Source organism: Helianthus annuus, chromosome 16 (genome assembly GCF_002127325.2).
Source record: "Helianthus annuus cultivar XRQ/B chromosome 16, HanXRQr2.0-SUNRISE, whole genome shotgun sequence".
NCBI classification, from domain to species: domain Eukaryota; kingdom Viridiplantae; phylum Streptophyta; class Magnoliopsida; order Asterales; family Asteraceae; genus Helianthus; species Helianthus annuus.
This window is the reverse complement of record NC_035448.2, coordinates 40,570,658-40,598,369: the sequence shown is the minus strand read 5'-3', so window position 1 is coordinate 40,598,369 and position 27,712 is coordinate 40,570,658. Positions and strand designations below refer to the sequence as shown.

The following is a 27,712-nucleotide window of genomic DNA, read 5'->3' as shown; positions in this document are numbered from 1 at the left end:
TTACGCTGTTGGAGTGGTAAGTCAGTTTATGCACCAACCACAAGTTGCCCATATGGAAGCTGCTCAAAGAATTCTAAGGTATCTCAAGGGAACTGCAGGCCATGGTGTGTTGTTCAAAACAAATGGGCATTTAAATGTTGAGCTCTACACTGACGCAGACTGGGCAGGAGATAAGGGAAACCGAAGGTCTACATCAGGGTACTTCTCCTTGGTTGGCGGAAACCTAGTTACCTGGAGAAGTAAGAAACAGAAGGTGGTTGCTCTGTCAAGTGCAGAAGCAGAGTTCAGAGGTATAGCTCGAGGGTTAAGCGAAGTTCTTTGGATCAGGAAGCTGCTAGAAGACATTGGTTTTTCACAAAAGGCTCCTAGTAAAGTTATGTGTGACAATACCGCTGCAATACAAATCTCAGAAAACCCAGTTCAACATGATCGAACAAAACACGTGGAGGTAGATCGACATTTCATCAAAGAAAAGTTGGAAGGAGGAATCATAGAGCTCCCGTATGTAGCATCAAAAGATCAACTTGCAGATATCCTCACAAAAGCAGTCAACGGAAATGCGTTTAATAGCTGTTTGAGCAAGTTGAGCATTGGTAACCCCACTACTCAACTTGAGGGGGAGTGTCGGAAAGAAGAAATAAATAGTATAGGGGGCTAATATGTAACTTGGTGTTCTATATAAGTACCATTTCTTTGTAACCCTAAAGAAGAACTTCAATACAATTCAATATAATTTCAAACCCAAATCATCTCATTCTCTATACCAAACAACAATTATACATTTAATTTTGTGTCAATTAAAATCGTGGTAGTTTTATAAAAAAAAATTTAACAAGAAACAATTAATTTCTAGTGCATGCCACGACACGACATTCGTTTACGGTTGAGTGTATTAAATGTCGGTGGCAACTAGTTGGCAGCAAAAGATATCTAACAATAAATACAACAACAAACAAACGACCGGCTGCTGTCCTTCAGGGCTTTTGGTCCCGACAATTTTGTGGCTTCCATTGCCCCACACTCTTCGTTTCTTCGTTGCACCTTTTCCCTACCACAACTTTCATCGTCCCTCCCATTGCTATATACTACCGCCAATCTATTGCAGTCATCCTTAACTACTTCTTCTGTTATGGACTCCGACAGCGACATTAACTTTGACGACGTCTTTGGCGGCCCTCCGATGTGGACGAGATACACCTATGGTGGTGGATCTCAAATGAAGTCTTGGGAGGAAACCATGGTTTTCGGGGAGCCAAATGATCATGATGTTTTCAGGACAAGTACTGACGAGAGTGTCCGATGGAGTTCTCCAAGGTTCTGATCCTTTATTTTAATCATACTCAATACATTCGTATGTTTTATGGTTGCCAGATTGGTTCGCTAAAAGCTCAAATCGAGCCTTAACTGGAGCCTATATTAATAAGTTTGTTTAATAAACGAGCCCAAGTCCCCCGAGCTTACTACTTAACATAAACAAGCCTCTCATGCATATAATTTTTACTCATATATTAGATACAAATTTATAATAAAAATAATTAAATAATATATATTAGGTTATATATACAGTTTTTAATTATAAATATATAAAATATAATTAAAAGTGTATATAAATTATTTATTTAATAAATAATAAACGACACAAGCTCGAGTTTGAGAAAATTATTCACAAGTAGAGCTCGAGCTATAGAAAATTAGAAATAAAGCTCCAAACAATCCCAGCTTAGTAGAGCTCGGGCTCGGCTTGGTTTGGCTCTTTTACACTGCGATCAACTGATTTTTTATAGTTTAAAGTGCCATGAAGTTTTTTCTTGCATCTGATGGTGTATTGTTGTTTATTCATGTACTGGCACTTGGTTTTGGATTCATCAGCTTGCCTACCAAGATGACCAAAGCTGTAGACACTCCTGTATTTGGTTCAAGTGTGCATACACAGAATAACCATCCATATAGATTTTCAAGCCCATCAACACAAATTCTCAGAAACAATTCATGTCGATCTGCTGGTCAAACGTTGTTAACCCGTGAATCATCAAGTAAGGAGTGGCTGTTCAAAAATAAAAAATCTAGTAAGGAGTCAGTATACTCGACACGATCCACAGATGACCACAAGTCAAAGGCTAGAACAGGTTCTTCAGGCATTGACTTTCACTTTTCTATGCACAAATGGGCCAATGTAGGAGTACCATCACTTATGTCTCTTCATCAAGGCACACATCCTGGAAGTAGTAAAGTTAGTGTACTATCAATTGACAATATGCAAAATTCTGGCTTCCCAAATAAAGATTTATACGCGGAGAAACAACAAGTTAAAAGTTCATTATTACACGACGAGTTTGAAAGAAAAGGTAATCTGTGGTTTTATTTATGGTGGAGGATATGTTGAAATGAATATAAAATGTATGAAAGCTGATTATATATTTTCTTGCGGGTTTAGGTTACGAAGAGGCTGGAACTAAGAAAAAGATGAGTTCCAGTAACAAAGCCGAAGGTGTTGGATCACCTAAAAACCAAGTTAAGGTTATGCTCAAAGATCTCTTCAAGATGCCTAATCATGAAAGTCCTCCAAAAACCAAAACCAAAACCAAGACTAAGGTGAGCTCCTCTATATGGAAAACTGGAGCTAAAAAACGTATTCAGGAAGAAGTCACTGATATCATTTCAAATCTGGATACAAATGTAGAAATGATGACGGATGCTTTTAAAACAACAAGTTTCGCCTGTGATTTGCCTGTAGAGTGTGTAAAAATGGCCCAAGATGCTTCAGTTACACTACCATTGGATAGTAGAGTGCCGGATGATTCGTTCATGGTAGTTTGTACTTACAGTTTATAGTTATTAACTTCTTATTATTACACTCACGGGTATTAATATATTTATTGTTTCAAAGGTGAAGGAAGAAATTAAGAGGTCCAAGAAGCAGAAATTTGCACAAAACCGTACTATTAGAACACTCGACGATATTGATTTTCAGAAGAACGCCTCGCCAACTTCTGGTAAGTTAATTAAACGATAACCTGCAAGGGGTAAGCATTTGATTCCCCTCTCGCAGAGGTCTACCCAGCGTAAGCTGCGCATTTTACATGGTCGATCTCACTGGTTAGCATGTTATTGTTGGCCAGTACAGTAAGTTTTCCCAAACGGATTCTCATGGTCTTAAAAAAAAGTTAATTAAACGACAAGAATAAGCTAACCTTTTTTGGCTTAATATTTGCTTAATTATGATATATGTGGTTTATGTATCTCAGATTCTATTCCTAAAGGGTCTCAAGCTAGTGTTGAAACTATAGACGATCTCTCTTTTGATAACTTCCAGGTATAGTTTTACTTAAGTAATCGTTATCACGCGTTTGTTTAAATAAATGGGCTCTTGAACAGGTAGAAGAGTTGGAACCTGTAGCATCTGAGGCCATTATGGTAGATATTGTCATTATGATCATTTATGCCATTTTTATCCAATGTTATATTCACACAAATTACATAAAAACCCAGGCTTTGGATTCAAAGATCCATATGTGGTCAAGTGGAAGAACAGGAAACATTCGCTCACTGCTCTCCACTCTACACTTTGTAAGCCAAACGCATTATACGTCTAGTATAAATATAAAAACTTCAATTCAGTGTTCATATGTTGTTGTTGGCCTAGGTTCTTTGGGCTGAGAGTGGTTGGAAGCCTGTTGCGCTCGTTGATATAATAGAAGCAAACGCCCTGAAAAAATCTTATAATCGAGCAATGCTATGTTTACATCCCGATAAGTTACAGCAAAAAGGCATCGACTCACATAAAAAGTACATAGCCGAGAAGGTCTTAGATATACTTCAGGTACCGGAAATTCTACTTTACGCATTTTTAACGACAAATACTTGTACAAGCTTGCTGTTGCATGCAGTAAGTTGCACTTTTGATAACTTTAATATGGAAAATATGATAGGATAAATATTATGTTTGTGTTGTGGTACAGGAGGCATGGGATCATTTGAATTGATTTGGTGGTGCTACTGATTGACTATTTCATTATACAAGACATTTGAATAAAGAAGATAGCTAGTTATATACAAATAAGTTTTTTCCTTAGAAAAACTTTGAGATGTACAACTACCTGTAAGCATTATAAGTTGTATATTGTGTAATAATAAAATATTAATACATTGGTAAATAAAAGTATAAAACAACTTTACATAAGGCAAAATAAGAAATTTTTATCATCCTTTTGTCATTTTTTCTTGCAAAAAGAAATTGTGTTTTTTCATAGATAGTGCTTTATCCTTGTCATATATTGTCATGATTATATCAAATATTCTTTTGTAATATTTGAAATTAGACTTTCTGAACTTGTAGTAAACAAGTGGAATTCCACCCATAACCAGAAATTAGTGGTGAAGTCTAAAGAGGATGGGATGTAAATAAACGTTGCTTTTAGTGAGACCTCTAAATAAAAACATATAGGCACATAGCTACTAAAAGTAGCAAAGAGAAAACAGGGCCGGCCAACCCGTGACGTCGCCTGAGGCCCAAATTTTCAAAGGGTCCGAAAGGTTTTTATAAGCTTTTATGTATATGTTTAGTATATGCAAAAAAATGTTGGTGGTGGAGTGGAAAAAAACCATCTCAAATTTTGAGGATTTTCGGTACCGGTTGATACCGAGCTCATCCCTAGTCAAATGTCCCTCCTTGCATGGCCCTAATCTTTCCCTAAAGACGTCATTTCTTATCTTGTCCAATCTATTGTGCTCACACATCGTTCTCAACATCCTCATCTATGCTACCTCAAGTTTGTGTGCTTATGTATTGTTCATGACCCAACAATCTATTCCGTTCAGCATAACGGATCTAACTCAACCCTATAAAATTTCTCCCTTACTTTAGTTAGCGGCCTCTTGTGGATCTAACTCACAATCTATCTCCCCATCCATATGTACAAACAATCCTAAATACTTAAACTTAGTTGCAAGCAAAACCACATGACCCTAAATGGTGATCTAAGCCTCATCATCGTCGATTACATAAAGCGATTAATCTTTAAACCCTTGTCTTCTTAAGTTGCTAAACACTTTTATAACCTCACAAATTCTCTTTACTCTTGATATTTCAAGCTTAGTGCTATTCAAATGTTGAGCTTCATTAGGGCTGTAAATGAACTGAACGTTCAACAAACAGTTTGTGAACCGTTCGTCGTGAAGTTCGTTTACGTTCGTTCGTTTAATTAATGAACGAACACGAACAACAAATTCTGTTCGGTCAGTTAAATGAACGAATATGAACAAATTTCTCCTTCATTCAGTTACGTTTGTGAACGTTCGGTAATGTGTTCGTGAACATTTGTTCATGTTCATTTGTTTATGTTGTTCATTAAAGATTTGTTAGCATTTACTTATTTTATCCAAACTTTTTATCTTCTTTAATTCTTAAGATTTGTTAGCATTTACTTATTTTATCTAAACCTTTTATATTCTTTAATTCTTATTTATCTCATTACCCAAACAAAAAAAAATAAGAAACCATATCTCCACCTTGTTTATGTATCGCTCCACTTTCCTTCTCATTATTCACATCAAAAAAATACTATCGACCTTCATTCAACAATTAGGGCTTCAAGGTCTAGCGCCGCTCCCTCTCACCATCCATCTCTAGCCACAGTCGTCTTTGCCGATTTTATCTGTGTTCATGAACCGTTCATGAACACGTTCCTTTCCTTAATGAACGAACACAAACGGAAAATCTCATTCGATAAGTGTTCATAAGCCGTTATGAACACATTATATTCTTAACGAACAAACTCAAAAAAAAGCCTTGTTTATGTTCGTTTGATTCGTTTACAACTCTAACCTTAATTACTCGCCGAATATTGTTCAAAAACATTTAATTACAAATAAAATAAGAGTTGATTACTGTTTTCGTCCCTGTGGTTTGTCAAAAATCACTATTTCAGTCCATTAGTTTAAAAATTGCGATTTCAGTCCCCGTGGTTTCACTTTCGTAACCATTTCAGTCTCTGTGGTTTCACTTTCGTAACCATTTCAATCCATTATTCTGTTAAGTACAGGGACTGAAATGGTTACGAGGTGGACTGAAATGGTTACGGAAGTGAAAACACAGGGACTAAAATTGCAACTTTTAAACTAATAGACTGAAATAGTGATTTTTGACAAACCACAGGGACGAAAATAGTAATTAACCCAACAAAATAATAATGCTACAAGTAAAAGTCAAAGTCAATAACCAAATCCCTGAATCTGAATCTAAAATGTCACAATCGGCGATCACCCAATCAACTTCAACCATCGCCGCCGTATCCCCCACCACTGCCATGGAATCCAACCCATCTAACCCCACCAACCACCCTCAAGACTTCCTCACCCACCTGGAATCATACCTCTCCAACAGGGGCGGACCTAGGTTCACCCCTGGGTGGGCGGGCGCATCCCATGGATTTGTTGCGGTTAGTGTATATGCATGATGCGTTCTTTATAAAATTTTGACATCGCACCCCATGAAATATCAAGACCGCACCCCATGAATGAAGAAGAAAGAGTATAACAAAGATTTTTTTTTTCCGGGGGGCTGTGATGGAAAGAATTTACAGAGGGTATCCTTAGGGGAGGGGGTGGTTCACTAGTGATAGAATTTATCACTCACAAGCACCAATCAAGTTCCGCCATGTCATCAACCATTTTTCCATCACTCACAACCTTTTTTAGTAGGGGTGGTCATCACTCACCACCACACCCAATAATTTCCCCCCAACCAACAATTACACTCACAAAACAAAACTATCATGCGTTGAAAAAATAACGAAAATGGATTGCGTTGAAATTATAACGCGTGGAACTTGTGTTGACGGGGTGGTAAAATGATAATATAACGCGTGATGGAAATTTCCGTTATAAAATAAAGTCACCGCCCCGGGCGGACTTAGAGCTCTGCAAGTTGAAAAAGAAAAAGAACTTGAAAATGAACACAGAGAAAGATGTTCTTTAAATTCAATTAATGCCTTTTGCATCGTAAAGCGTAATGTAAAAAGTGCACCACCTTTAGTACTTTGAAAAATATAGGAGTAATTATTCATATATTATATTTAATTTAAACAATTTAAAAGCATGAGAAAATTATTATTATTAACTTAATTTTTTAAATTACCAATTTGCCATTACTTCAATCCATGACCCAATCCAATCCAATCCAATCCGACACACTACATCACGAAAATAATTTTTATATAGCTAGGGACCTACAATCCTTAAAAAATTTCCGCACCCCTAGAAAAGAATTTCTGGGTCCGCCACTGCTCTCCAAACGCGACGGCGTCGACAAACTCTTAAAAATCACCCGTTACACTACCAAAATCATCCTCTCCACCACCGCCTCAAAACCTTCGAATCCAACATCGGCCTCAGCCGCAAAGCCTTCCGCATCGGCAAATTCATCCAAGACATCAACTCATTCCGCTCCGCAAACCTCAACTCCGTACACAGCATCATTCTCGCCATCCTTGCATACGGCGGTGAGGGTCTGTACTATTTCGTCGAACAGTTGGTGTGGGTAATAAAATCAGGGCTGGTTGATGGTAAACAGTTGGGTAAATTGCAGAAGGTTGGTGCGTGGGCTGAGTTGATTGGGTATGTAGGGAGTATTGGATTGAAGGTTAGGGATTTGAAGGGGATTTTGGAGGATGAAATGTGTTTGGTGAAGAGGGTTGAGAATGGAGATGAGGAGTTGGAGAAGTTGATGGAGAAGAAGTTGTTGAAGAAGTTGGGGTTGGTGCAAGATGTGGCGGATGGGTTGATGGCGGTGGCGGATGTTCGTGGCGGAAAAGGGCGGCTTTCGGGGCCGGTGTTGTTGGCTTCGGCTGGGTTGTTGTCGGCGGTTAAAGTGCTCGTAAGAATTGGTTGTCTTGCTAACTATTGACACTAATACACGGGTTGAATGAATGAAACGAGTTGATGTTTGAGTACATTATGCAAAAGTTTTCTTTTTTGGTACTTGACTAGTAGATGAATATGGTTGTAGTCATGGGCGCAGCTTAACTAGGGCGGGAGGGGGCAGCCGACCCCCGAACTTTTCGTTGAGTAGTGGAGGGTATGTAGTTTTCGTATAGAAATTTTTTGGTATGTGCGTTTTCGCCCCCCCCCCCCCCCCCCCCCCGGTTTTATAGAATTTTTTAGGTCCGGTGACTTCCGCCCCCTGGTCGGAAATCTCAAGCTTCGCTACTGGTTGTAGTGTTTAATATGTATGTTAGTTTTTCAAAGTTCTAACTTGAATAATGGCAGTTTTTTGAAGTTTTATGGCAATTTGTCAACGCACTTTATCTCTAGCGCCTTATGTAACCAACCTTTTCTTTTTTCTTTAAAGTAGTGACCTACAACACTTTGTGGAAAACATTGATAACTTTTAGATTTTATGGTTGAAGTATACAGAAAAGAAGTTCCAGTGGCAGTGGGTTTGGCTACGAAAGACGAGGAAGTGGTTCACTTTAGGTTTTGATCCAACGACGAGCGATGAGTGGCAAAAAGGGATCCATAGTTCGAATCAAGGGAAGAAAAGGGTGTGGGGCTATCACGCGCCTTTTTTTAGAAAAATTGAAATCGATAGATAACTGAAAGACTTTGACGAGATAATATGAAGATTGTTGCCAATTTGTTGGAAATACTAAAGTATCATTGACGCACAACAAAGATAGTTTTCTTTGGGTATGTATCATTCGTAGGTTATACAAAGTCATTTCATATTGTAACAAGCCATGCAAGTGTCATCGAACTTATGTTCGATGAGAATTACATTAGCTCACTTTTAAACAAGCCTTATCGTGCTAATGAATTGTATTATGTTACACTAAGTAAATTAAGATCATAACAAGTCATTTAGACGTTAATAGCTTATGTTTGATAATAAGTTTACGGGTTTGTCTTTAATAGGCCTTAGCATGTGATGTATTATGTTACTCTAAGTCGTTTCAGGTCATAACAAGCCACTTAGATATTATTGATCGTTGAGTTTCATCATCGACATGAAAATCTAAACTTGAATTATAAATTATGTATGTGTAGTGTACTATTTTTTATTAAAAAAAAAAATACAACGCTTTTCTGCTTTCATGCATCCATGATGTCCTCAACCGAATTAGAAAAACAAAACCCATTTGAGTCTCAAGTTTTAAGCCTTTTTAATGCAATTAATATTTCTTCATCATATTTCACTTTGCTCAAATTAATCCGAATTTAACTTTTGAATCTAAAACGGTTTAGAAATCTAATTCTAGTTCGATTTGAACCAAAATCACTTTATAAAAAACTCAGAAAAATGTCGATCCAAGGTAACCAATTCAATTAATTCGAGAAAATCAAAAACATAATCATAAACACCCATGCTTATCTCTAGCTCTAACCACACCTACAATCCCCTCCAAACACTATCATGATTTCTTTAAACATTAGCAACTAAAAAAGATTAAACTTAGGATTAACTAAGTGGGTGTATGACAATGACATGTGATATTAGGTTAATTAGGTTTTCAATTTGGTCCTCCAACAATTCTGTGAGTTGAGTTATGAATAAGCTATATACCATACCAAACCTACATATATGTTAAGTAATAACTTTCATTAGATTGAAGAAAGATTGTTAATGGGCCAATGTAATGTGAAGTTTAGAAAGTTAGTTGGGCCGTAAGAGTTAGATGAGAAAAGAGCTAATTAAAGTCGTATAGTATAGCCGTTGTTTTTTTGACTTTATTTGGTGGGCTTTGGATACTTTACGTAACGGTAAAAGGATCCCCCTCCACCTCCACTACCACTCACGACAAATTCAGAATGCTACGCATCGCCTACCTTCCAAAATTACATTTATAACCTTTCATATCATTCTTTTTAAATTTTCAAATCTTGTAGTTGTGTGTATAAACTTATCGCATGGTTGCAAAAGTCGCCAGGCGTCCCCTAGTCAGTCGACTGGGAAGTTGAGAGTACTCAGGAAGTACTCGGACATATTAAATTATAAACATGTTAGTTTTTAGGAAATTATATATATTTCAATTATCATAAGTTTAATAATATGTATAACAAAATAGGTGAATATCAATATAAATATAAAAATACATGTTCAAATAATAAAGTATTTCAAAAATTGATATTCGTTCTTTAATATGTTAGACATACAAATTATGTTTTATATTTTTTAAAGTCAAACTCGGCCCAGTTGACCTACTAGATCCAATTCGGACTGAGGTTGACCATGTTTGATCAATTCCAAGTAACTAGGCAGAGTTGAAGAAAGTCGCATCGACAGCCTACCTTGTAGTGATTACTCGAGGAGTACTCGGCCTCTGAGACCTTGTTTTACAACATTGCCTTATCATAATTGTAACACGTTCATTTTAAAACTAATTTTTATACAAAAAAAACTGCGAGATCCACATTAATGTGATGTATAAATTGGTTATGTAACCCATTCCTTATGTTCTTTCTAAGTCTTCTTTTATATGTAAAGTACGACGTATAAGTGGATTATTTGATTTTTAAGGTTCTTTATTTAAAACTAGTATTGTGATGAATATCTTTTTTTGAACGTCAAATTTGGATCACTGACGGACTACTTATATAAGGTGTGAATAGAGATGGCTTTAACTAGTTAGAGTTCAAGCCTAAAAATAAGTTTTTTTAGTAAGTGAGCCTGAGCACAAGATTCACTTATTGAAACAAAGTTCAAACCGAACTGAGCCCGAACTCAAGCTCTCAAAGTTTAAACGAGCTCGGGCTCGTTTGCACCCATAGGTGTGAATAATATATAAATTATGATAAAAGGTTTTCAATATACAAATTATATATTATTGCTTAGTGACGGTTCAGTATACATGTCTGTAAACCTTAAACTAATAAAAAAAAATACATTAAAAAAAAAAAGTAAAATAGAAAAGCCCGCCCTATATGACACACCTTTCGGATTTGAAGTCATTTTCAAATTTCTGTTTCATCAACCCTCTTTCTCTACCCCCTTTTCAATATTCTTTAAACCCTAATTGATTACACCATACTCTTCCCTTAAACATTTCAAAATCACATATTTCTCTCCATAATTACCCCTTAATTTCATCCCCATTGCAGTCTTCTTCTTCTTACAACTTTCCCATTTGCAAATGTCTGCATCACCTGAGCTTCTATCATTACCCCCATCAGTTACGGCTGATTCAGCTGCTCGAAACATACTCGGGCCGGCTGGAAACAGAGAAAAGATTAATAAAAATGAGAGCTTGAACAAAAAGAAGAAGAAGATTGTGGTGGACACAAAGCCGAAGAGCTCCGTAAAGTTAGCTAAAGGATCTCGGTCTCCACGAACCGTTGTTAGAAAGATTGATGTGTCTGTTGACAGTTCTTGTTCTTTGAAATCATGTTCTTCTAATGGTAGTAGTTCTGTGAAAACATCGGGTTCAGAAAAGTCAGAGAAAGGTAATGGTAACAGGTTGAAATTAGTCGTGGATGAAGGTTCGGTTATGGTGTTAACGCTTCCGTTTAAACGGTGTGATTGGATCACTCAGTTCTCAGGTATTAAGTTATGTAAAGGAAGTTGTAAATTGTTGTGGAAAGTCACGGTGATGAGGGTGTGCGGGGAGGACCAACGCACAGGGCCGTGATTTCGAGAGGAATGTGCTTTTTTTTAAATCCGATATATATATGTTAAATTATTTTTTTAAATAGTATACCCATATCAACTCCAAGATAAGCCCATTTACAAAAACAATTTTTATGATTTATAAGTTAGCCCATTGGCGGTTTAGTGAGATTTTAAAAAATAATAATAATAATAATAAAACATTACGAAGGGCACAATTTTTCAGCTCGAACAGGGTACATGAATTCTCAGAGACGGAACTGGTTGTGGATTTATTCGTTTTGATTATATTATTGTTTGTAGATCCGCTACATGTTTCGTTCCATGATGAAGAATGGGGAGTTCCGGTTTATGAAGATTGTAAGTTAATTGAGCTGCTTGTTTTGTCACAAGCATCTGCAGAACTCACTTGGCCAGAAATACTGTATAAAAGAGATAAATTCAGGTAAAAGGTCATTAACTCATGTTGAATGGATTTGGTCTGCTGTCAATTGCTAACACCTAATTAATAATTAATTACTTTTTCTTGTAGAAAACTTTTTGAAAAGTTTGATCCAGCGTCGATTGCTAAGTGTTCGGACGACAAGTTATTGTCAGCCAAGCAAAATGGTAGCCTGTTACTTTCTGAACAAAAACTACGGGCCATCATGGGGAATGCTATTGGGTTGCTTAAGGTAATAGTATTATAGTAGTATGAAATTGTCTGTTATTAGATTTGGTCAAGCTACTCTGGCCCGGGCCCGATTGGGTTGGTTCAAAATCGATCCAGTTTACTTTGGATGCAAGTGGATTGGGCCATGATTGCCCGTGAACGGGCTGCTTACCATCCGACCTTTTGGGCTAAATAGTCGTGTGTTACAGATTAAATGGTCCTGCAGTTTTATATGTCTATTAACTAAGGGGCCTGAACGAGGTGGTTCAAAATCGGCCCAATTTACTTTGGATTGGGCCATTTCTGCCCATTAATGGGCTGCTTCATATTCATTCTTTTCGGTTGCATAGGCTTGTGTTACATACAGTGGCGGACCCAGGAATTATTTGTTGGGAGTGTGGATGAGTGGTTCAAGCATATTTTCAAGAGTGTGCAGTCGGGTTTTTTGCCTAAAAAATACACTAATTTTTTTTTCAAGGGGTGCTCCCGCCCACCCACGCAGACACTTAGGTCCGCCCTGGTTACATATCAAGCCGTCCCACAATTTTATGTGAGGGGCCCGATTGGGTTTCAAAATGGACCCAATACACTTTGGATGCAAATTTGACTAAATGATGTCATCTTTTGCAGATTCAGCAAGAATTTGGTTCTTTCAGCACTTACTGTTGGCGCTTTCTAAACAAGAAGCCGATAAATAATAGTTTTCGCTATGCACGTCAAGTACCAGCTAAAACTCCAAAGTCAGAACTCATAAGCAAAGATTTGATAAAAAGAGGCTTTCGTTGTGTAGGTCCCACCGTCATCTATACATTCATGCAAATCTCGGGTATGGTTAATGACCATCTTATATCATGTTTTAGACACACCGAGTGCAATAGCATCGCCAAAAAGGTTCTAAAACCGGTGTCTAAAGAAACAAAACAAGAAACAGACAATAAAGATGACGCTAAACTTTCCCACGAGTGAACATCGAGAGTAGCATGGGGGGCTAACATAGCTTATCTAACTGTTGGTAATTCTTATTGTATTGTGTGCCATTTGACATGATTGAGATTAAGAATGTTAATATTAGAGAAATTGAGTGTGTTTTGTTGTGTAATCATGTTCTTCACAATGTATTATTTTGGCTTGTGTTGATGTTTTGAATTCTTAATAAGCTTCTTTGGTTTATTGCATTATTTGTTGTTGGACACATAAGACATGCTCACCTGTTTTGCTTGATTAGGCAACATGTTTGTGTCTCATGTCATGTGGACATTAGGGTCTCACACACAATATATATATTTATAATTGTGTGTATATATAATTGTATGTGTGTGTAATGTTTAATTGGGGCATATGCTTACAAGGAATGTTTTGGTCCCAGAAACATGCCATGTTACTTTTGATAAATGCATACATGATGGTCAAGTGGAGTGTATAGCAACAAGCTGTGATTGTACACATTTATAGACTGAATATCTTTAGATCGTATTCATATGATACTTCTTTCTCGATGGTCGTAGGCAAGTTGGGTTGACTTGTCAAGCCATATGGGTGAGCTGAGCTTCGAGCCTGTATTAACTACGGCTTTGGGAATAAACCGAACAGGTCGATTGGTTTTACCCGTCTGCTAGTTTAGTGGTTTGGTTTTGGCGGCTTGAATCGATTTTTTTAATATTTTTTTTTATATTTATGAATAACTAGCCAAGTAACAAGAAGGGGACTCAAACAAATTCTCAACTATTAATAGCATCTTTGAAGACCACAAAAAAGAATAAACTTTTGACAATAAAGCAAGATCACAACATCAATTAATACTTTTGGATCAAACTGTCGAAAAGATACCAACTTTACTGCAATAGCTAGATCAAACATCCAATGAATTCTCATAATTTCTACTAATTTAATGTGCATATTCAACAACATTCACTGGTATGCTAACCTCTAAATCTTTATAAAAATGGTAGATGACAATAAATTATAAACCACACATCATATTTTAGCATTCCCACTTCCAAGAGTAAGCTCAAGATCATCCGAATCATGAATCCGCTCGCCTTCCCACGCCTTCACCCCTCCGTTCTCAAACTCAAACTCCATCCCTTTCCCCTTATCAGAACCCGAGTCGCTGGTTACCGCCACTGCAGCCATGGGTTTCACCAGGTTAAACGTCGGCGAGTTGGGGCTAGTCATCATGGGCTCGTAGTTCTTGAACCTCACCCACTGGCACGAGTCAATGGTGGAGCAATCAGATTCATCACACTCGGGGATAGTCGTAGGAGTGAACCGTTGGTACCTCGTAGGACTTGTAGGCGCAGACGATGCTAAAAACGGCAAATTGAATGAGGACATCGACTGCTTAGCAAACGACTCCCAGTTGAAATTGTTCGGCTTGGGGCACTTCGAAGTCGGAGATGACAGCGGTGGTGTCACCGGAGCACTGTTCGAGATGCGCAGAGGCGGGAGTGACGACGGACTTGCGTTATGCAGATACGCAAACGGGCTGCTGCTGTTCATGTCGAGATTCGACGGGCTGGGGAAAGATGAGGATGACGGGCTGCATTGATACGATGGGATCGGGCTCGGTCTCTGCGAAGAACATGGTGTTGTGTTGGTTGATGTCATGCCAGTATCAATAGTAGGCAATGGTGGCCTGGAACCCTGTAATTCAACCCAACACTCAAAAAGTTACAAACTTGATTACAAATACCTAAATCTTTAAACCCTAGATTAATGGAATTCATAAATTCCTGCAATTAAAACTCAAATTAAACAAGTAGATCTACATCTAGAAAACAAACCCTAAATCCTCAATTGAACAACATAAAACCCTCTAACAAAAAAAAAAATCCAATTTTTTTAAAACAATTTGATCTCAAATGTTTGATCTAACCTTGCGAAAAGTGGTGCCATCAGGAAGAACAACCCAACCAGCTTCTTTACAAAGGGCTTTGAGAACTTCATTATTATCACAATGTTTTGGTAAATTGTAATTACCCTGAGCTCTCAAACCGTTGTAAATGTTAGCAGCAATGGCTCTCCGTCGTCTCTCTCTCCTCCGATTATTCTCTTTCTCTCTCCACGAGGGCTTCCGCCGCCCTCCTCCTCCGCCGCCCTCCCCCGCTGCCGATCCTCCTTCCCGCATCATCTCCATCTTCTTCTGTCTCTGTGTCTGTCTAGTGTAGTGTAGATATATGTATGTATATATAGTATGTGATTGTGGAGAGTTATGTTGCAAAGTGTGCAGTGGTCACAGGTAATTTGCTTGTGGGTGTGGAAGGAAGAATCATATGTTGTGTTTAGAGAGAGAGGGGGTAAAAAAAGTAGTGAAAGTGGGGAGTATAAGAAACACGACGACTAGCATGTGTCTGCAATCATTTCAACACTAGGCTGGCTGATCAACAATGTGCATTGTGTTTTTTTCTCTTTTTTTTCCCTTTTTTTATAAATGAAAAATTTTGATCACCCACATACCATCATATTATACCATCACATTATTATATCAACGGAATCACCTGATTATACCTATCTCTACTAAACAATAATGTCTATATCCTAATTCATGAGAAAACCTAATAAATCTAGAAAAAACCTCTTTTAAGAATCAAATTCAAAATCTAATGGTAAAGTCTTATCCTACTCCAAAAAGTATTGCGTTGGAAGGTCTCTACTGTTGCTTATGATTATTATTGTTTCATGGTTTGTGTTTTGTTTCATGTTTTTCAAATACTAGAGGGATATGCTATAAACCTATGAGAGGTTTGTTTAATATTTTCACTTCTTGATTAAAATGATGATTAACACTAGATATATAAATTTTTGAGTAAATTACATATTATGTCTTAAATTTATATATAAACTTGAAAGTTATGACCTTTAGTTTTATTAATTATACACTACATGTTTTATTTGAAATTGAAATTTTTGCATGCTTTTTGTCCTTTACACTAACAAAGTTAACTTTTTATGTTACTTTTCTGTAACGACCATTTTATCCTTACTTGAAGGACGAAATATGTAACTTTCAATAATATTTCATTTTATCTACTTGCTTTCTATTTATTTATTTCACTACTTATATTTTATAAATTTAATTTAAATATAATTAATTAGTTGTTATGGGTGAATATTTCAACTAATATTTTGTATCGTGTTTTGCCATCTGGGATAAGCGACAGGTTATATATTCTGGACTTGTCTGTTATTTTTCGAACTAATCTACATTTCTGCACGTGTTATTTATTAATTGCAGGTCAATTAATAAAAAGACCGAGTCCTGGCTTGATTATCGCACACTTAGTTGGAGAGACTAGCCATTGGACTGGAAGACCTAGACTCCAACGTTCGAAAAGGCATATGCTATGGCATCCCAGGAATATCGGACTAGTAGTTAGGCTATTATCTTATAATTAAGAGGCCATAAGATTGAATAGAACACTTACTGACACCTTGCTTACACACTCGCATACGCTAATAGTTTCCTTTTCCAGATCATACACCACATTACATACAAACACTTGCCCTTTAGTGATCATTGTACCATCAATCACATTGGTTCTCGAGTTGTATCTCTTTTATCGTCTTAGTAATATTTAACTGTGATAGACAACTTTTATAATCGTCTCCCGAGGTTTTGTGCCGGCGATCTATATTGATCAAGGGTTTTCTTTGCTAAAATCGTTTGTGTCTTGCCACTTATACATCACTTTGATCTTTATATCCTGAGCCATATTTCAATATCCCGAGCAGTATATTTGACAACTCAAATATTATTTCATTACAAACGCTTAGCATCTTTGCCCAACGTCTTAGTTTTACATTATTGACGAAATTTTCAATTCAATACAATCTAGCACACTACCACATATAACAAATTTGATCAACTAATTGCTTAGGTATTTTTTTTACCAAAACATTAGTTAAATTTAATTCTCTTGTGGAAAACATAAAAAATTTATTCTATTTTAGACTTTTAGTATAGTAGTTTTCTGTAAATGACTAATTTTCTCTTACTTCTTAAAAGATAAAAAAGCGATTTTACATCGACTCTGCATGACATAAGTAGGAGGGGCACTTACACAATCATACTCATTTGCTTGAAGAAGTGTAATGGTCATGTGAGTTTAAGAAGTTTATTTTTCTTTCTTTTATTTAAATCATGCTAAACATTCACATTGTGTGCATCTCTACCTGTGGCGATACTCAGTGGCGAAGCTTGAGATTTTCGACCAGGGATCAAAAACGTATATATCTAAAAAAATATAAAACCAGGGGATCGAAAATGTATATACCTAAAAAATTCTATACGAAAACTACATAGGACACTACTGAGCAAAAAGTTCGGAGGGTCGGGCGCCCCCTACAAAGCTGCACCCCTGGCGATACTCACGCCGCCACACCCCGCCAATGCCCCAAGCGAGGCAGAGTGCAATCCTCGAAAGGGCTGACTTGGCACAACCCACGCACACAAAGGCCTTCACTATGCATGTTCTAACATAAAAACATGTTTATATTCTCTAAAACCAATAATTGTCATTTTGAATATACATACATCTGTTTAATTTAGTTTGTAAACATAAACTTTAAAACTCATATCACAGAATTTGTGTTTTGAAAATATATAATTTAGTAATCAATCTTTTAGTTTTCATTTTAGTCAATTGGATTTTTTTTAAAGGTAAACTTCATTCAACCAACACCACCACAAGCGTTCTCAAAGCAAGGACCCAAGGGGGAACCGAATTACATCAAATCCAACGGGTAATTACACCACTTATTCCAATCTACACTTTTATGTCTAGATCTATTACGAATCCAAAAAAACGACAAAAACTTTATATTTTCGAATACCTCCTTCTCTCTCCTAGGCTTGTTATTGAAGATTCTATCGTTCCTCTCGTTCCATAAAACCCACATAGCCGTATACATAATACTTTGGATAATTCGACCTTCTTTTTTAGACTTCGACTGGTCAACCGTCAAGCGAACCAAATCAGCAACTTCAAACAGCATCGTAGGAGGCAATCTACACCAAGCTTCTAATCTGGCCCAAACTTCTGTTGAGAATATACAGCCCGTAAAAAGATGCAGTGTAGATTCTTGACCCGCGTCACACATCGGACAATCCAAACTGTCAAGCGCCATCCCTCGTTTAATCAGATTCATCTTTGTAGGAATTCTATCAAGGCCAATTCTCCAAGCTAATATTTTGCATTTAAGAGGCGTCCAGCCTCTCCAATCTACGATCTGCAAGTTACCTGCCATCAAGCCTTCGGACATCAGAATCTTAGCGCTTTTAACCGTGAAAATACCATCTTTGCCTGGATCCCATTTCCATTTGTCGTTCCCTTCCTCCCATTTGTATTCATGGACATCGGCTAGCAGCGCAAACAGTTCATTAACTTCTTCAAGAGAGCTTGGGACCGATCGCCATTCCCAGTTCATAAAACGAACACCTTGTTGGACCTGAATTCTTTCAGCTACATTGACCCATTTCTTTCTTTCAAGCCGAAACAGATGAGGGAACCGGAGACGTAAAGGCTCATTACCAAGCCATTTGTCTCCCCAAAAAGAAGTATCATTCCCGTCCCCAACAGAAACCGTAAAGAAGCAGTTGAATCTAATACCATTAGGGGCCTTTTTATCTGTCACACCCCCAAAATCCACCTGCGGTGTAACAACCCGCACCTTCGTGCGTTGTTACTACTCGACACACTCGTTACGCCTAGCACCGGAGATTCGGATCATAATGAAATCATACCAATTTTATCGCTAAATCGAAGTCTAATCGAATAAATACGCATATTCTATCATTAGTACAAACCTATTTTGCATAACACTCACGATGATGTCGAGTAAAGGCCTAATCTACCCTTCTCGATGAGCGTGAGGTGTCAAAATGTGAGTAATCAACGCTAACGAGGGTTATCGGGTGAGTACTATGACTCTAACCGTCATGACGATGATGGCAATATGAGTAAGTGGTGCCCCGATAATCATTGTGGCACATCACATCGAAGAACGCACTCAAAGGCACGCGTAACTCGATCACCGCACTGAGAATTGGATACATAAATACGTATATACGGCCCTTTTGTGATTAATAATAATAAATAATTTAATAATTATATGAATATATGAAAATATGGCTCAAACCGTCGAAATCGCACCAAAAACGGGATCAAAAGACTTCCGAACGGATCAATTCGATCAGGCTAGTCCAATTGGTCAGACCGGCCCAATCAGATAGGCCAGTCCGATCGACTGGGCCAGCCGATCGACTGGGCCAGCCGATCGACTGGGCCAGCCGATCGACTGGGCCAGCCGATCGACTAGGCCAGCCGATCGACTGGGCCAGCCGATCGACTAGGCCAGCCGATCGACTGGGCCAGCCGATCGAACGGGCCAGCCGAACCAACTGCTGTTTTTCCTCCTTTTCTCCTTCCTTGCCTATAAATACCCCTCCATTTCCTCCCAAACACTTGTGTTGCTGCTCCTAACCGACCAAGACGTTCCAGCCCTCAAATCTCTCGATTTCTTCCGATTCTTGTAAGTTTTCAACCCGAATCTTGTACTTTCTTGATCCAAATGCAATTCTCCATCTTTCTATCTTTCAAAATCTGAATTCCAACCGTGAAATCAACGGATTTGGGCTGTTCTAAGGTGGTGTCACCATAAAGTTCTTCAAAGGTGATGTCATCCCATGAAGAACAACTCAGATTCGGATGATTTACATACGATTTTTCATGAATCTCAACCAAATCAGTGTTTTCCTATCAAGATAGTCATGGATCTGAGATGTTCTGACTGATTTCATCACAAGTTTTTATGAACTTCAAGGTGTTGACCTCATATCATCAAGAACAACTTAGATCTAGGGCATTTCCTAAGTAAAATCAAGGTTTTTACATCAGATCTATACATAAAAATGGTAAAACCAGAACTTAGACCAATCTCCTACACATTTCTAGTGATAAAATGATCGATTTCGAGTTAAACACTGAAAAACCGACAAAAACGACCAGTTCCGACGAACGGGGTGATTCCCGGCCGATGAAACAGGTTGGAATTGACGGAATTTCAGTTGCTTAACACCTCATCGTAACGTCTCGACCCAAAACGCCGAAAAACGCTCGAAAAATCATCGAAAACAGCCGAACAGGATGGCCAATCGAACAGCTAGTCGATCGAACAGCTAAGTCGATCGAACAGCTAGTCGATCGAACAGCTAGTCGATCGAACAGCTGATCGATCGAACAGGCCCATTCGATCGAACAGGCCCATTCGATCGAACAGGCCCAATCGATCGAACAGGCCCATTCGATCGAGTGGCCTGTTCGACTGGGCCAGCCCAATTTCAGCATTTCGTCCAATTTTAACCCAATTTCGCCCGATTTCGCGCAAATCGATGCCGTTTCACGCATAGTAATCTATCACTCACGTAAATTATCTGAAATCAGGATATTCTCCGGCACCGGTTCCGCAAACCTAACCGAAAACGCGCTGTGAGTATACTTGACCCCTTTTATCGAATTTTGGGTGTAACATACGTTCCATAAAAACCAAACTTATCAAACGAATGATTTAATTGGATTATTTTTCACTTGCGAATAACTGTTTGCATAGATATACGTGATGCTAGTACATGTATGCTAGGACTTATACTCGTGACGTCCCACCAAGACTAGTATAGTACTATTTCGCCCGACGGGGTCTAGTTATGCCATCAAGAGTCGAGCATCGAGGACTTAGCTGGTAGTATCAGTTTTGTGAGTATATATGTTGTGTATTACGTTTATGCATGTGGAAATTCGCAGCACTTTCAATCTATCACACTATCACATATCAAACCTGTATACTCGCCAATACTTTTGTATTGACAAAGTTTTAACGTATGTTGCAGGTTTAGCCGAAGTTACATCAAATCAAGCTAGGAAGTCTAGAAACTCATCTAAAATTTTAGGTTGTCGGATTTGAATTGTTCGAGAGGACAAGAAATCTGTGATAACTTATGTGATTGTATTGTTTGTTAGTATGGGATGACAAATGTAATAAATATTATCGCAATATAGTTGTTATGGATTCTCTTGAGCAATCTGATTCGCCTAGTGCCGCGCCCCGATGATTCCGCCATCGGTTGGGGTGTGACAGATTGGTATCAGAGCCATAACTATAGGGAATTAGGCAAAGTTTGAGACTCGACCTAGTCCGGGTCGATGTCTTATGAAAGTGACCTAGTCTATAGTCTAAGTACCAACAGGCCGACTCTTACGAACTCGTTAGGGTTTGTTTGGGCCAACTTGCTACTCTCGATCGAATTTGTTGAAAAGTTACAACTATTGTGTGAACACCGCATACTACAGCTTCACACAAAGAGCCTTTCCTAAGGCTAGAAGGTTACTTAGCCTTTCCTAAGGCTGACACAATACACATGTTTTCAAAACTACTCGCATAACAAAACCGAGTGATCTAGTCGAGACCAGGTGTGAAAACCAATAACTCTCGATAGGATCACCCACTCAGCGTATTTTTCTAGCACGAGAACTCTTTGTTGAGCTAGGAGTGACATCCGCATCTCGACAAAAGGTCTCCATTTCGAAATTCTGGTGGAACTCTCGGATTTATTCGATGAGCACAACCACAAATGGGAACGAAGTTGTTAAGCCAGGGGTGAAACCCATACCTTAATCAACTGTTCCACTCTATAAAATGGTCTACAAAAGCTCTCACCAAGGACACGACCATAACAACGACTCAGGCTGTGCGAAGACTAGAGAGACGAATGTTAGGAGCTGCATCCCAGTGGAAGCGTGAGTCCTCTAGGTCAACGCGTATGCCCGAACTTGTTGGGTATAGTCGGGTTACTTGGGTAGTCAACGCCTAAACACCCAAGGCATTCTATCTAAGCTGTTACGTCTATGAGTTTTCAAATTTAAGCTTTACGATTTACCGATTTCTCGATTTATCGAATTTACGAACCTCGATTTACAAAGCGCACAACCTGCACAGCCATCGCAATCTAAAACAAAGACCGAATGATCGCAACAAAACCAACGCCTAAGTACTCGAATTCGCTCACGCCATTTCTCTTATCGCGTCCTCGCAAATTCTGAATCAATATCTATGTGTAACCTACAACTATATCTATATATGTATTAAATACAAAACGAACCAATTATGTGAGAGTTTAGGAACCTAGAATTTTCCTATGTGGCTCCTATGTGTTTAATTAAATTCTATACCAAGTTTTGATCGAATCAAATCGCATCAAAAGTTCAGAAATCATTATGATCGAATCTCATTCCAAATCCTTCTGTCTAGATGCCTTCCAACAACTCTATTTCGAGACGAAAGGCTAGGAGAAGAGCCAGACGACGCGCCGATAAGAGGATTGCCTCAATTGTGACCAAGGAAGTGGTCAAGCTCATTCCTCAAATTGTCGCGCAAGTGCACTCTCAAAGCCACTCTCGAGCCCCGGAAGACGTCAAGACGGAATCTGCATTCCTCTACAAACACTTCAAAGCCTGTGATCCGATGCCTTTCACGGGTGAAGGAGATGTTTCTCAATTACTCCAGTGGTTCGATGCCATCGAGGTTACCCTTCGTCAGAGTGGGTGCCCCGAGGACCTTCAAACTACTTGCGCCACCGGAGTATTCCAATCCCGAGCACTCGATTGGTGGACCGCCGAACGCAACAAACGTGGGATCTCCGCAGCTTACGCCCTCTCATGGGGTGAGCTGAAGGAACTCATGAAGGAAGAATATTGTCCCCCTCACGAAGTCCAGAAGCTAGAGAACGAATTTTGGGAAATCAAGCAAACCGAAGGTGACAATGCGAGCTATACAGCAAGGTTCAAACAGCTTAGCATAATCTGCCCAAGTCAAGTCGACACTCCGAAGAAAGCTATCGCGAAGTATATTCGTGGCTTACCAGAGTGTGTGGGTGATTTTGTCGAAGCTGCAAAACCTACTACCATCGAAGAAGCCTACCGACTAGCCGCAGAGATCAACAGCAAACGAGTCGTGGACGGGTTCTCCTTCAAGAAGCCTGTCACACGAGCTCATCAAGCAATCATCATCCACTCATCCGACGATTCCTCTGGAGAATCGGTCGATGGTTCATCTGACAGCTCCTCGGAGGATTCTTCTAAGAATTGCTCCGACGGTGCCTCCGCTAAATCGTCAGGCGAATCCGAAGACGACGCCGCATCAACTCAGGAAGCCCAACCGAGCCGCAAACGAAAGACCGTGAGCCCAGACTCTTCAACAACTGGACTGCCGCAACCCGAACCTCTCCGATCAGTCCCAGTTCAGTCACAACGCGCTTACAATGGATCTCATCCCCTGTGTTTCACATGCACGTATCATCACCCGCTAGAAGCAAAATGTCGCTATTGCGCAAATTGCAACTGGTATGGGCATTATACGTCGCAGTGCCGTACAAGACCGTAACCTGGAAGGAAGTCATCAACAACCGCCGTCTCCGCAAGTATCCACAACAACGTTATTTTGATCCTAATGTTGTTGTAATAATCCGACTTATCGCTATCATTTCTGGGACTTATTTCATATATCATCGTGTGTGGATCCTATTTCTCTTACAAACGAGCACTATCTAAACGCTAGCACTATGTACTATATTATGTATTTTATCCCTATAACACTCTTAGAATGAGGTACGGTATACGTGCAAGGGACAACTAATCACGGGTGCACACGGGATTACCTTGGTCAGTGCACGGAGATCGTAGTGAAGTTCTAATGGTGCCATAACGTTTAAAAGCACGGTCAAGGGTCTTGGTCGTGTCAACAAAGTGTGACACCAAAGCACGGGGCATAAGTAGTAGGGGTGACGCGGGGGTACGCTTTACCATACTACCGAAACTTCGTGAAGAAAGTGCCATAACGTTTCAAAGCACGGTCAAGGGTCTTGGTCGTGTCAACAAAGTGTGACACCAAAGCACGGGGCATAAGTAGTAGGGGTGACGCGGGGGTACGCTTTACCATACTACCGAAACTTCGTGAAGAAAGTGCCATGTGGAGTTGGACGTTATTAGACCTATTGTACTATTATGGTTAATTTGACACTCTACTATCAATCACAAGGCGTAACAAAACTAAACCGCATCACCGCGAGGCTTCTCGTAAGTCCGCGTACACAAATTGCCACATCGATGAACTTAAGTAAGTTCACCCCGAAGAGCAATTGGAACAACGCGAGACTGGTCGTAAAGTCTAGAACGCAACTTAATCGCAGTTTTGCCGGATCAATCTCGCAATCAAATCATTCGATAAGTGGCTCGAAATCGCAATCGCATCATGTGTTTGTCTAGAAATCTCTAACGCTAGTTGTTGTCAATTGTGTGAACTTCTATCAGCTGGTGTGGATCGCCTATTGTGGATTCGCTAGACGAGTATCGAGAATCACTCGCCGCCTTCCACTCTTAACGCGCCTCGCACCTACTCCATCAACTCGATACTATTATCGTGTTTCGCTATTACTTATCAATGCACGCATCCTACGTGTCATGTTAGCGCACCAGACCTCGCTTCACGAGACAAAACTAATAAGGCTGAAACATAGTGATGTTTTGACCATATTAGTTGACTTTGTGGAAAAAGGCCGTGTGGGCTAGCCTTAGTACTATTCGTGGTGTAATCAGTTCAATCAATCGTCTATCACTCGCAACGCAACAATCGTCGCTTATCAATCTGTTGAAATCTATTGTCTATCGATGTTCGAATGTTACTTGGAAGTCATCGCAGGTGGTGTAATGTAGGGTGCATGACATTGCTTCACAAGATAAAACTAATATGGAAACATGGTGTTTGTCATATTAGCAAGTCTTGTGGAAACGTGCCATGCGAACTTTGTGTGGAATCAAATCGAAATCTCATTTACCCGAATCAAAATCGTGTCATTCGTTGCCCAGCCAAGCATACCATATCAGCGTTGTGCGACCAGACTACTCGCACCCGCTGCCTACGCTTGGTTTGCATCCAACTTATTTCTATTCAAAAAAAAAAAAAAAAAAAAACTCGGTTTAGCACCTCATCGCTAGGATCAAGGGAATCGAAATTCTATCTGTGTCTTATCGGCACACATGACACTGCCTCATGAAACAGAGTTAATATGGGTAAAGCATGGTGGATACGCCGCTGGTACTTCCTATATATAAGTGCTTTAACCATATCAACGAACTTTTGTGGGAAGGTGCCACGTGGGGCCCGATGTAAGTTATTTTTCCATAGTATTAAGGAAAACCTATTTTTATAAATTTTTTTTTTTACTAAAACCGTTGGACAAATGAAATTCCTTACAACATGGAGAAAACATTGAATCAGTTTGGCTCCGTGCCCAATGAAAATTTCAATTCTTTTCTTAAAAACCTTTGCAATGACCGACAGGAATCTTCCCGAGAACGAGGGTTCGGCAGTCGAGTTCCGCTCGAACCCACGTTGTAGGAAAGTTTTCTTAAAACTTATTTTGCCACCTGATTCTTTTAAAATGTAAAACTCAAAACCTGTTATCAAATAACAAAACCCTCCACATAGCGCTGGTGTGGACATCAAACCGGTCGACACCGCGCCATGAGGAGATTTTTCTTAATTAACTTCGAAGATTAATCGAGTATTGGTAAGTTTAAAACGCTATGGAATTGCTTTTTGTGTGTGTTATCACTTTTAACTGATCGAATCGTATCTTCTCTCCGTTCTCACTCGTCAAATCGTAATCGATCGCTCGTTATCTAGACGCTAATAATCTCTACTCTCAATCGCATCAACCCTTACGACCCTACTATTGGATTAATTTCGGGACGAAATTTCCTAAAGGAGGGGATACTGTAACAACCCGCACCTTCGTGCGTTGTTACTACTCGACACACTCGTTACGCCTAGCACCGGAGATTCGGATCATAATGAAATCATACCAATTTTATCGCTAAATCGAAGTCTAATCGAATAAATACGCATATTCTATCATTAGTACAAACCTATTTTGCATAACACTCACGATGATGTCGAGTAAAGGCCTAATCTACCCTTCTCGATGAGCGTGAGGTGTCAAAATGTGAGTAATCAACGCTAACGAGGGTTATCGGGTGAGTACTATGACTCTAACCGTCATGACGATGATGGCAATATGAGTAAGTGGTGCCCCGATAATCATTGTGGCACATCACATCGAAGAACGCACTCAAAGGCACGCGTAACTCGATCACCGCACTGAGAATTGGATACATAAATACGTATATACGGCCCTTTTGTGATTAATAATAATAAATAATTTAATAATTATATGAATATATGAAAATATGGCTCAAACCGTCGAAATCGCACCAAAAACGGGATCAAAAGACTTCCGAACGGATCAATTCGATCAGGCTAGTCCAATTGGTCAGACCGGCCCAATCAGATAGGCCAGTCCGATCGACTGGGCCAGCCGATCGACTGGGCCAGCCGATCGACTGGGCCAGCCGATCGACTGGGCCAGCCGATCGACTAGGCCAGCCGATCGACTGGGCCAGCCGATCGACTAGGCCAGCCGATCGACTGGGCCAGCCGATCGAACGGGCCAGCCGAACCAACTGCTGTTTTTCCTCCTTTTCTCCTTCCTTGCCTATAAATACCCCTCCATTTCCTCCCAAACACTTGTGTTGCTGCTCCTAACCGACCAAGACGTTCCAGCCCTCAAATCTCTCGATTTCTTCCGATTCTTGTAAGTTTTCAACCCGAATCTTGTACTTTCTTGATCCAAATGCAATTCTCCATCTTTCTATCTTTCAAAATCTGAATTCCAACCGTGAAATCAACGGATTTGGGCTGTTCTAAGGTGGTGTCACCATAAAGTTCTTCAAAGGTGATGTCATCCCATGAAGAACAACTCAGATTCGGATGATTTACATACGATTTTTCATGAATCTCAACCAAATCAGTGTTTTCCTATCAAGATAGTCATGGATCTGAGATGTTCTGACTGATTTCATCACAAGTTTTTATGAACTTCAAGGTGTTGACCTCATATCATCAAGAACAACTTAGATCTAGGGCATTTCCTAAGTAAAATCAAGGTTTTTACATCAGATCTATACATAAAAATGGTAAAACCAGAACTTAGACCAATCTCCTACACATTTCTAGTGATAAAATGATCGATTTCGAGTTAAACACTGAAAAACCGACAAAAACGACCAGTTCCGACGAACGGGGTGATTCCCGGCCGATGAAACAGGTTGGAATTGACGGAATTTCAGTTGCTTAACACCTCATCGTAACGTCTCGACCCAAAACGCCGAAAAACGCTCGAAAAATCATCGAAAACAGCCGAACAGGATGGCCAATCGAACAGCTAGTCGATCGAACAGCTAAGTCGATCGAACAGCTAGTCGATCGAACAGCTAGTCGATCGAACAGCTGATCGATCGAACAGGCCCATTCGATCGAACAGGCCCATTCGATCGAACAGGCCCAATCGATCG

General features: G+C 39.4%; 5 protein-coding genes across 6 annotated transcripts; 3 read left to right on the top strand and 2 right to left on the bottom strand.

Annotated features, from left to right (window-relative positions):
* Window positions 1-980: 980 nt before the first annotated feature.
* On the top strand, window positions 981-4,159 carry LOC110916710 (J domain-containing protein required for chloroplast accumulation response 1). 2 transcript variants are annotated; one of them, XM_022161396.2, is made up of 9 exons: window positions 981-1,314; window positions 1,870-2,345; window positions 2,435-2,808; window positions 2,888-2,993; window positions 3,246-3,313; window positions 3,376-3,414; window positions 3,490-3,567; window positions 3,644-3,820; window positions 3,960-4,159. In XM_022161396.2, the coding sequence occupies exons 1-9, from the start codon at window positions 1,130-1,132 to the stop codon at window positions 3,981-3,983; spliced, it is 1,527 nt and encodes a 508-aa protein (XP_022017088.1). In that variant the 5' UTR covers window positions 981-1,129; the 3' UTR covers window positions 3,984-4,159. The 2 variants fall into 2 exon arrangements, with proteins under 2 accessions (XP_022017088.1, XP_022017089.1); XM_022161397.2 differs by having other exon boundaries at window positions 1,114-1,314; window positions 3,963-4,159.
* Window positions 4,160-7,157: 2,998 nt separating this feature from the next.
* Window positions 7,158-8,122, top strand: LOC110919273 (peroxisomal membrane protein 11A). Its single transcript, XM_022163547.2, is given in 3 exon segments — window positions 7,158-7,353; window positions 7,356-7,862; window positions 7,865-8,122. Coding segments are annotated over 3 exon segments (735 nt in total). The 3' UTR covers window positions 7,897-8,122.
* Window positions 8,123-10,942: 2,820 nt separating this feature from the next.
* Window positions 10,943-13,419, top strand: LOC110916901 (DNA-3-methyladenine glycosylase 1). Its single transcript, XM_022161549.2, has 4 exons — window positions 10,943-11,532; window positions 11,903-12,044; window positions 12,132-12,273; window positions 12,882-13,419. The coding sequence occupies exons 1-4, from the start codon at window positions 11,127-11,129 to the stop codon at window positions 13,215-13,217; spliced, it is 1,026 nt and encodes a 341-aa protein (XP_022017241.1). The 5' UTR covers window positions 10,943-11,126; the 3' UTR covers window positions 13,218-13,419.
* A 621-nt stretch (window positions 13,420-14,040) lies between these two features.
* On the bottom strand, window positions 14,041-15,616 carry LOC110915804 (protein BRASSINAZOLE-RESISTANT 1). Its single transcript, XM_022160555.2, has 2 exons — window positions 15,127-15,616; window positions 14,041-14,894 (listed from the first exon to the last, which is right to left on the bottom strand). The coding sequence occupies exons 1-2, from the start codon at window positions 15,385-15,387 to the stop codon at window positions 14,226-14,228; spliced, it is 930 nt and encodes a 309-aa protein (XP_022016247.1). The 5' UTR covers window positions 15,388-15,616; the 3' UTR covers window positions 14,041-14,225.
* A 2,359-nt stretch (window positions 15,617-17,975) lies between these two features.
* On the bottom strand, window positions 17,976-19,036 carry LOC110919272. Its single transcript, XM_022163546.1, has 2 exons — window positions 18,994-19,036; window positions 17,976-18,877 (listed from the first exon to the last, which is right to left on the bottom strand). The coding sequence occupies exons 1-2, from the start codon at window positions 19,034-19,036 to the stop codon at window positions 17,976-17,978; spliced, it is 945 nt and encodes a 314-aa protein (XP_022019238.1).
* Between the last annotated feature and the right edge of the window lie 8,676 nt (window positions 19,037-27,712).

Bases quoted from the DNA above. Each gene is read 5' to 3' on its own strand.
- LOC110919272 (XM_022163546.1), bottom strand. From the start codon at position 19,036: ATGCGTATTTATTCGATTAGACTTCGATTTAGCGATAAAATTG. The intron at 18,878-18,993 runs GTATGATTTCAT...GGGGTGTGACAG, and splicing joins TCGATTTAGCGATAAAATTG to ATAAAAAGGCCCCTAATGGT.
- LOC110916901 (XM_022161549.2), top strand. From the start codon at position 11,127: ATGTCTGCATCACCTGAGCTTCTATCATTACCCCCATCAGTTACGGCT. The intron at 11,533-11,902 runs GTATTAAGTTAT...TATTGTTTGTAG, and splicing joins TTGGATCACTCAGTTCTCAG to ATCCGCTACATGTTTCGTTC. The intron at 12,274-12,881 runs GTAATAGTATTA...CATCTTTTGCAG, and splicing joins ATGCTATTGGGTTGCTTAAG to ATTCAGCAAGAATTTGGTTC.
- LOC110915804 (XM_022160555.2), bottom strand. From the start codon at position 15,387: ATGGAGATGATGCGGGAAGGAGGATCGGCAGCGGGGGAGGGCGGCGGA. The intron at 14,895-15,126 runs GTTAGATCAAAC...GTTGAATTACAG, and splicing joins ATGGCACCACTTTTCGCAAG to GGTTCCAGGCCACCATTGCC.
- LOC110916710 (XM_022161396.2), top strand. From the start codon at position 1,130: ATGGACTCCGACAGCGACATTAACTTTGACGACGTCTTTGGCGGCCCT. The intron at 3,415-3,489 runs GTAGATATTGTC...ATAAAAACCCAG, and splicing joins TAGCATCTGAGGCCATTATG to GCTTTGGATTCAAAGATCCA. The intron at 3,568-3,643 runs GTAAGCCAAACG...TTGTTGGCCTAG, and splicing joins TGCTCTCCACTCTACACTTT to GTTCTTTGGGCTGAGAGTGG.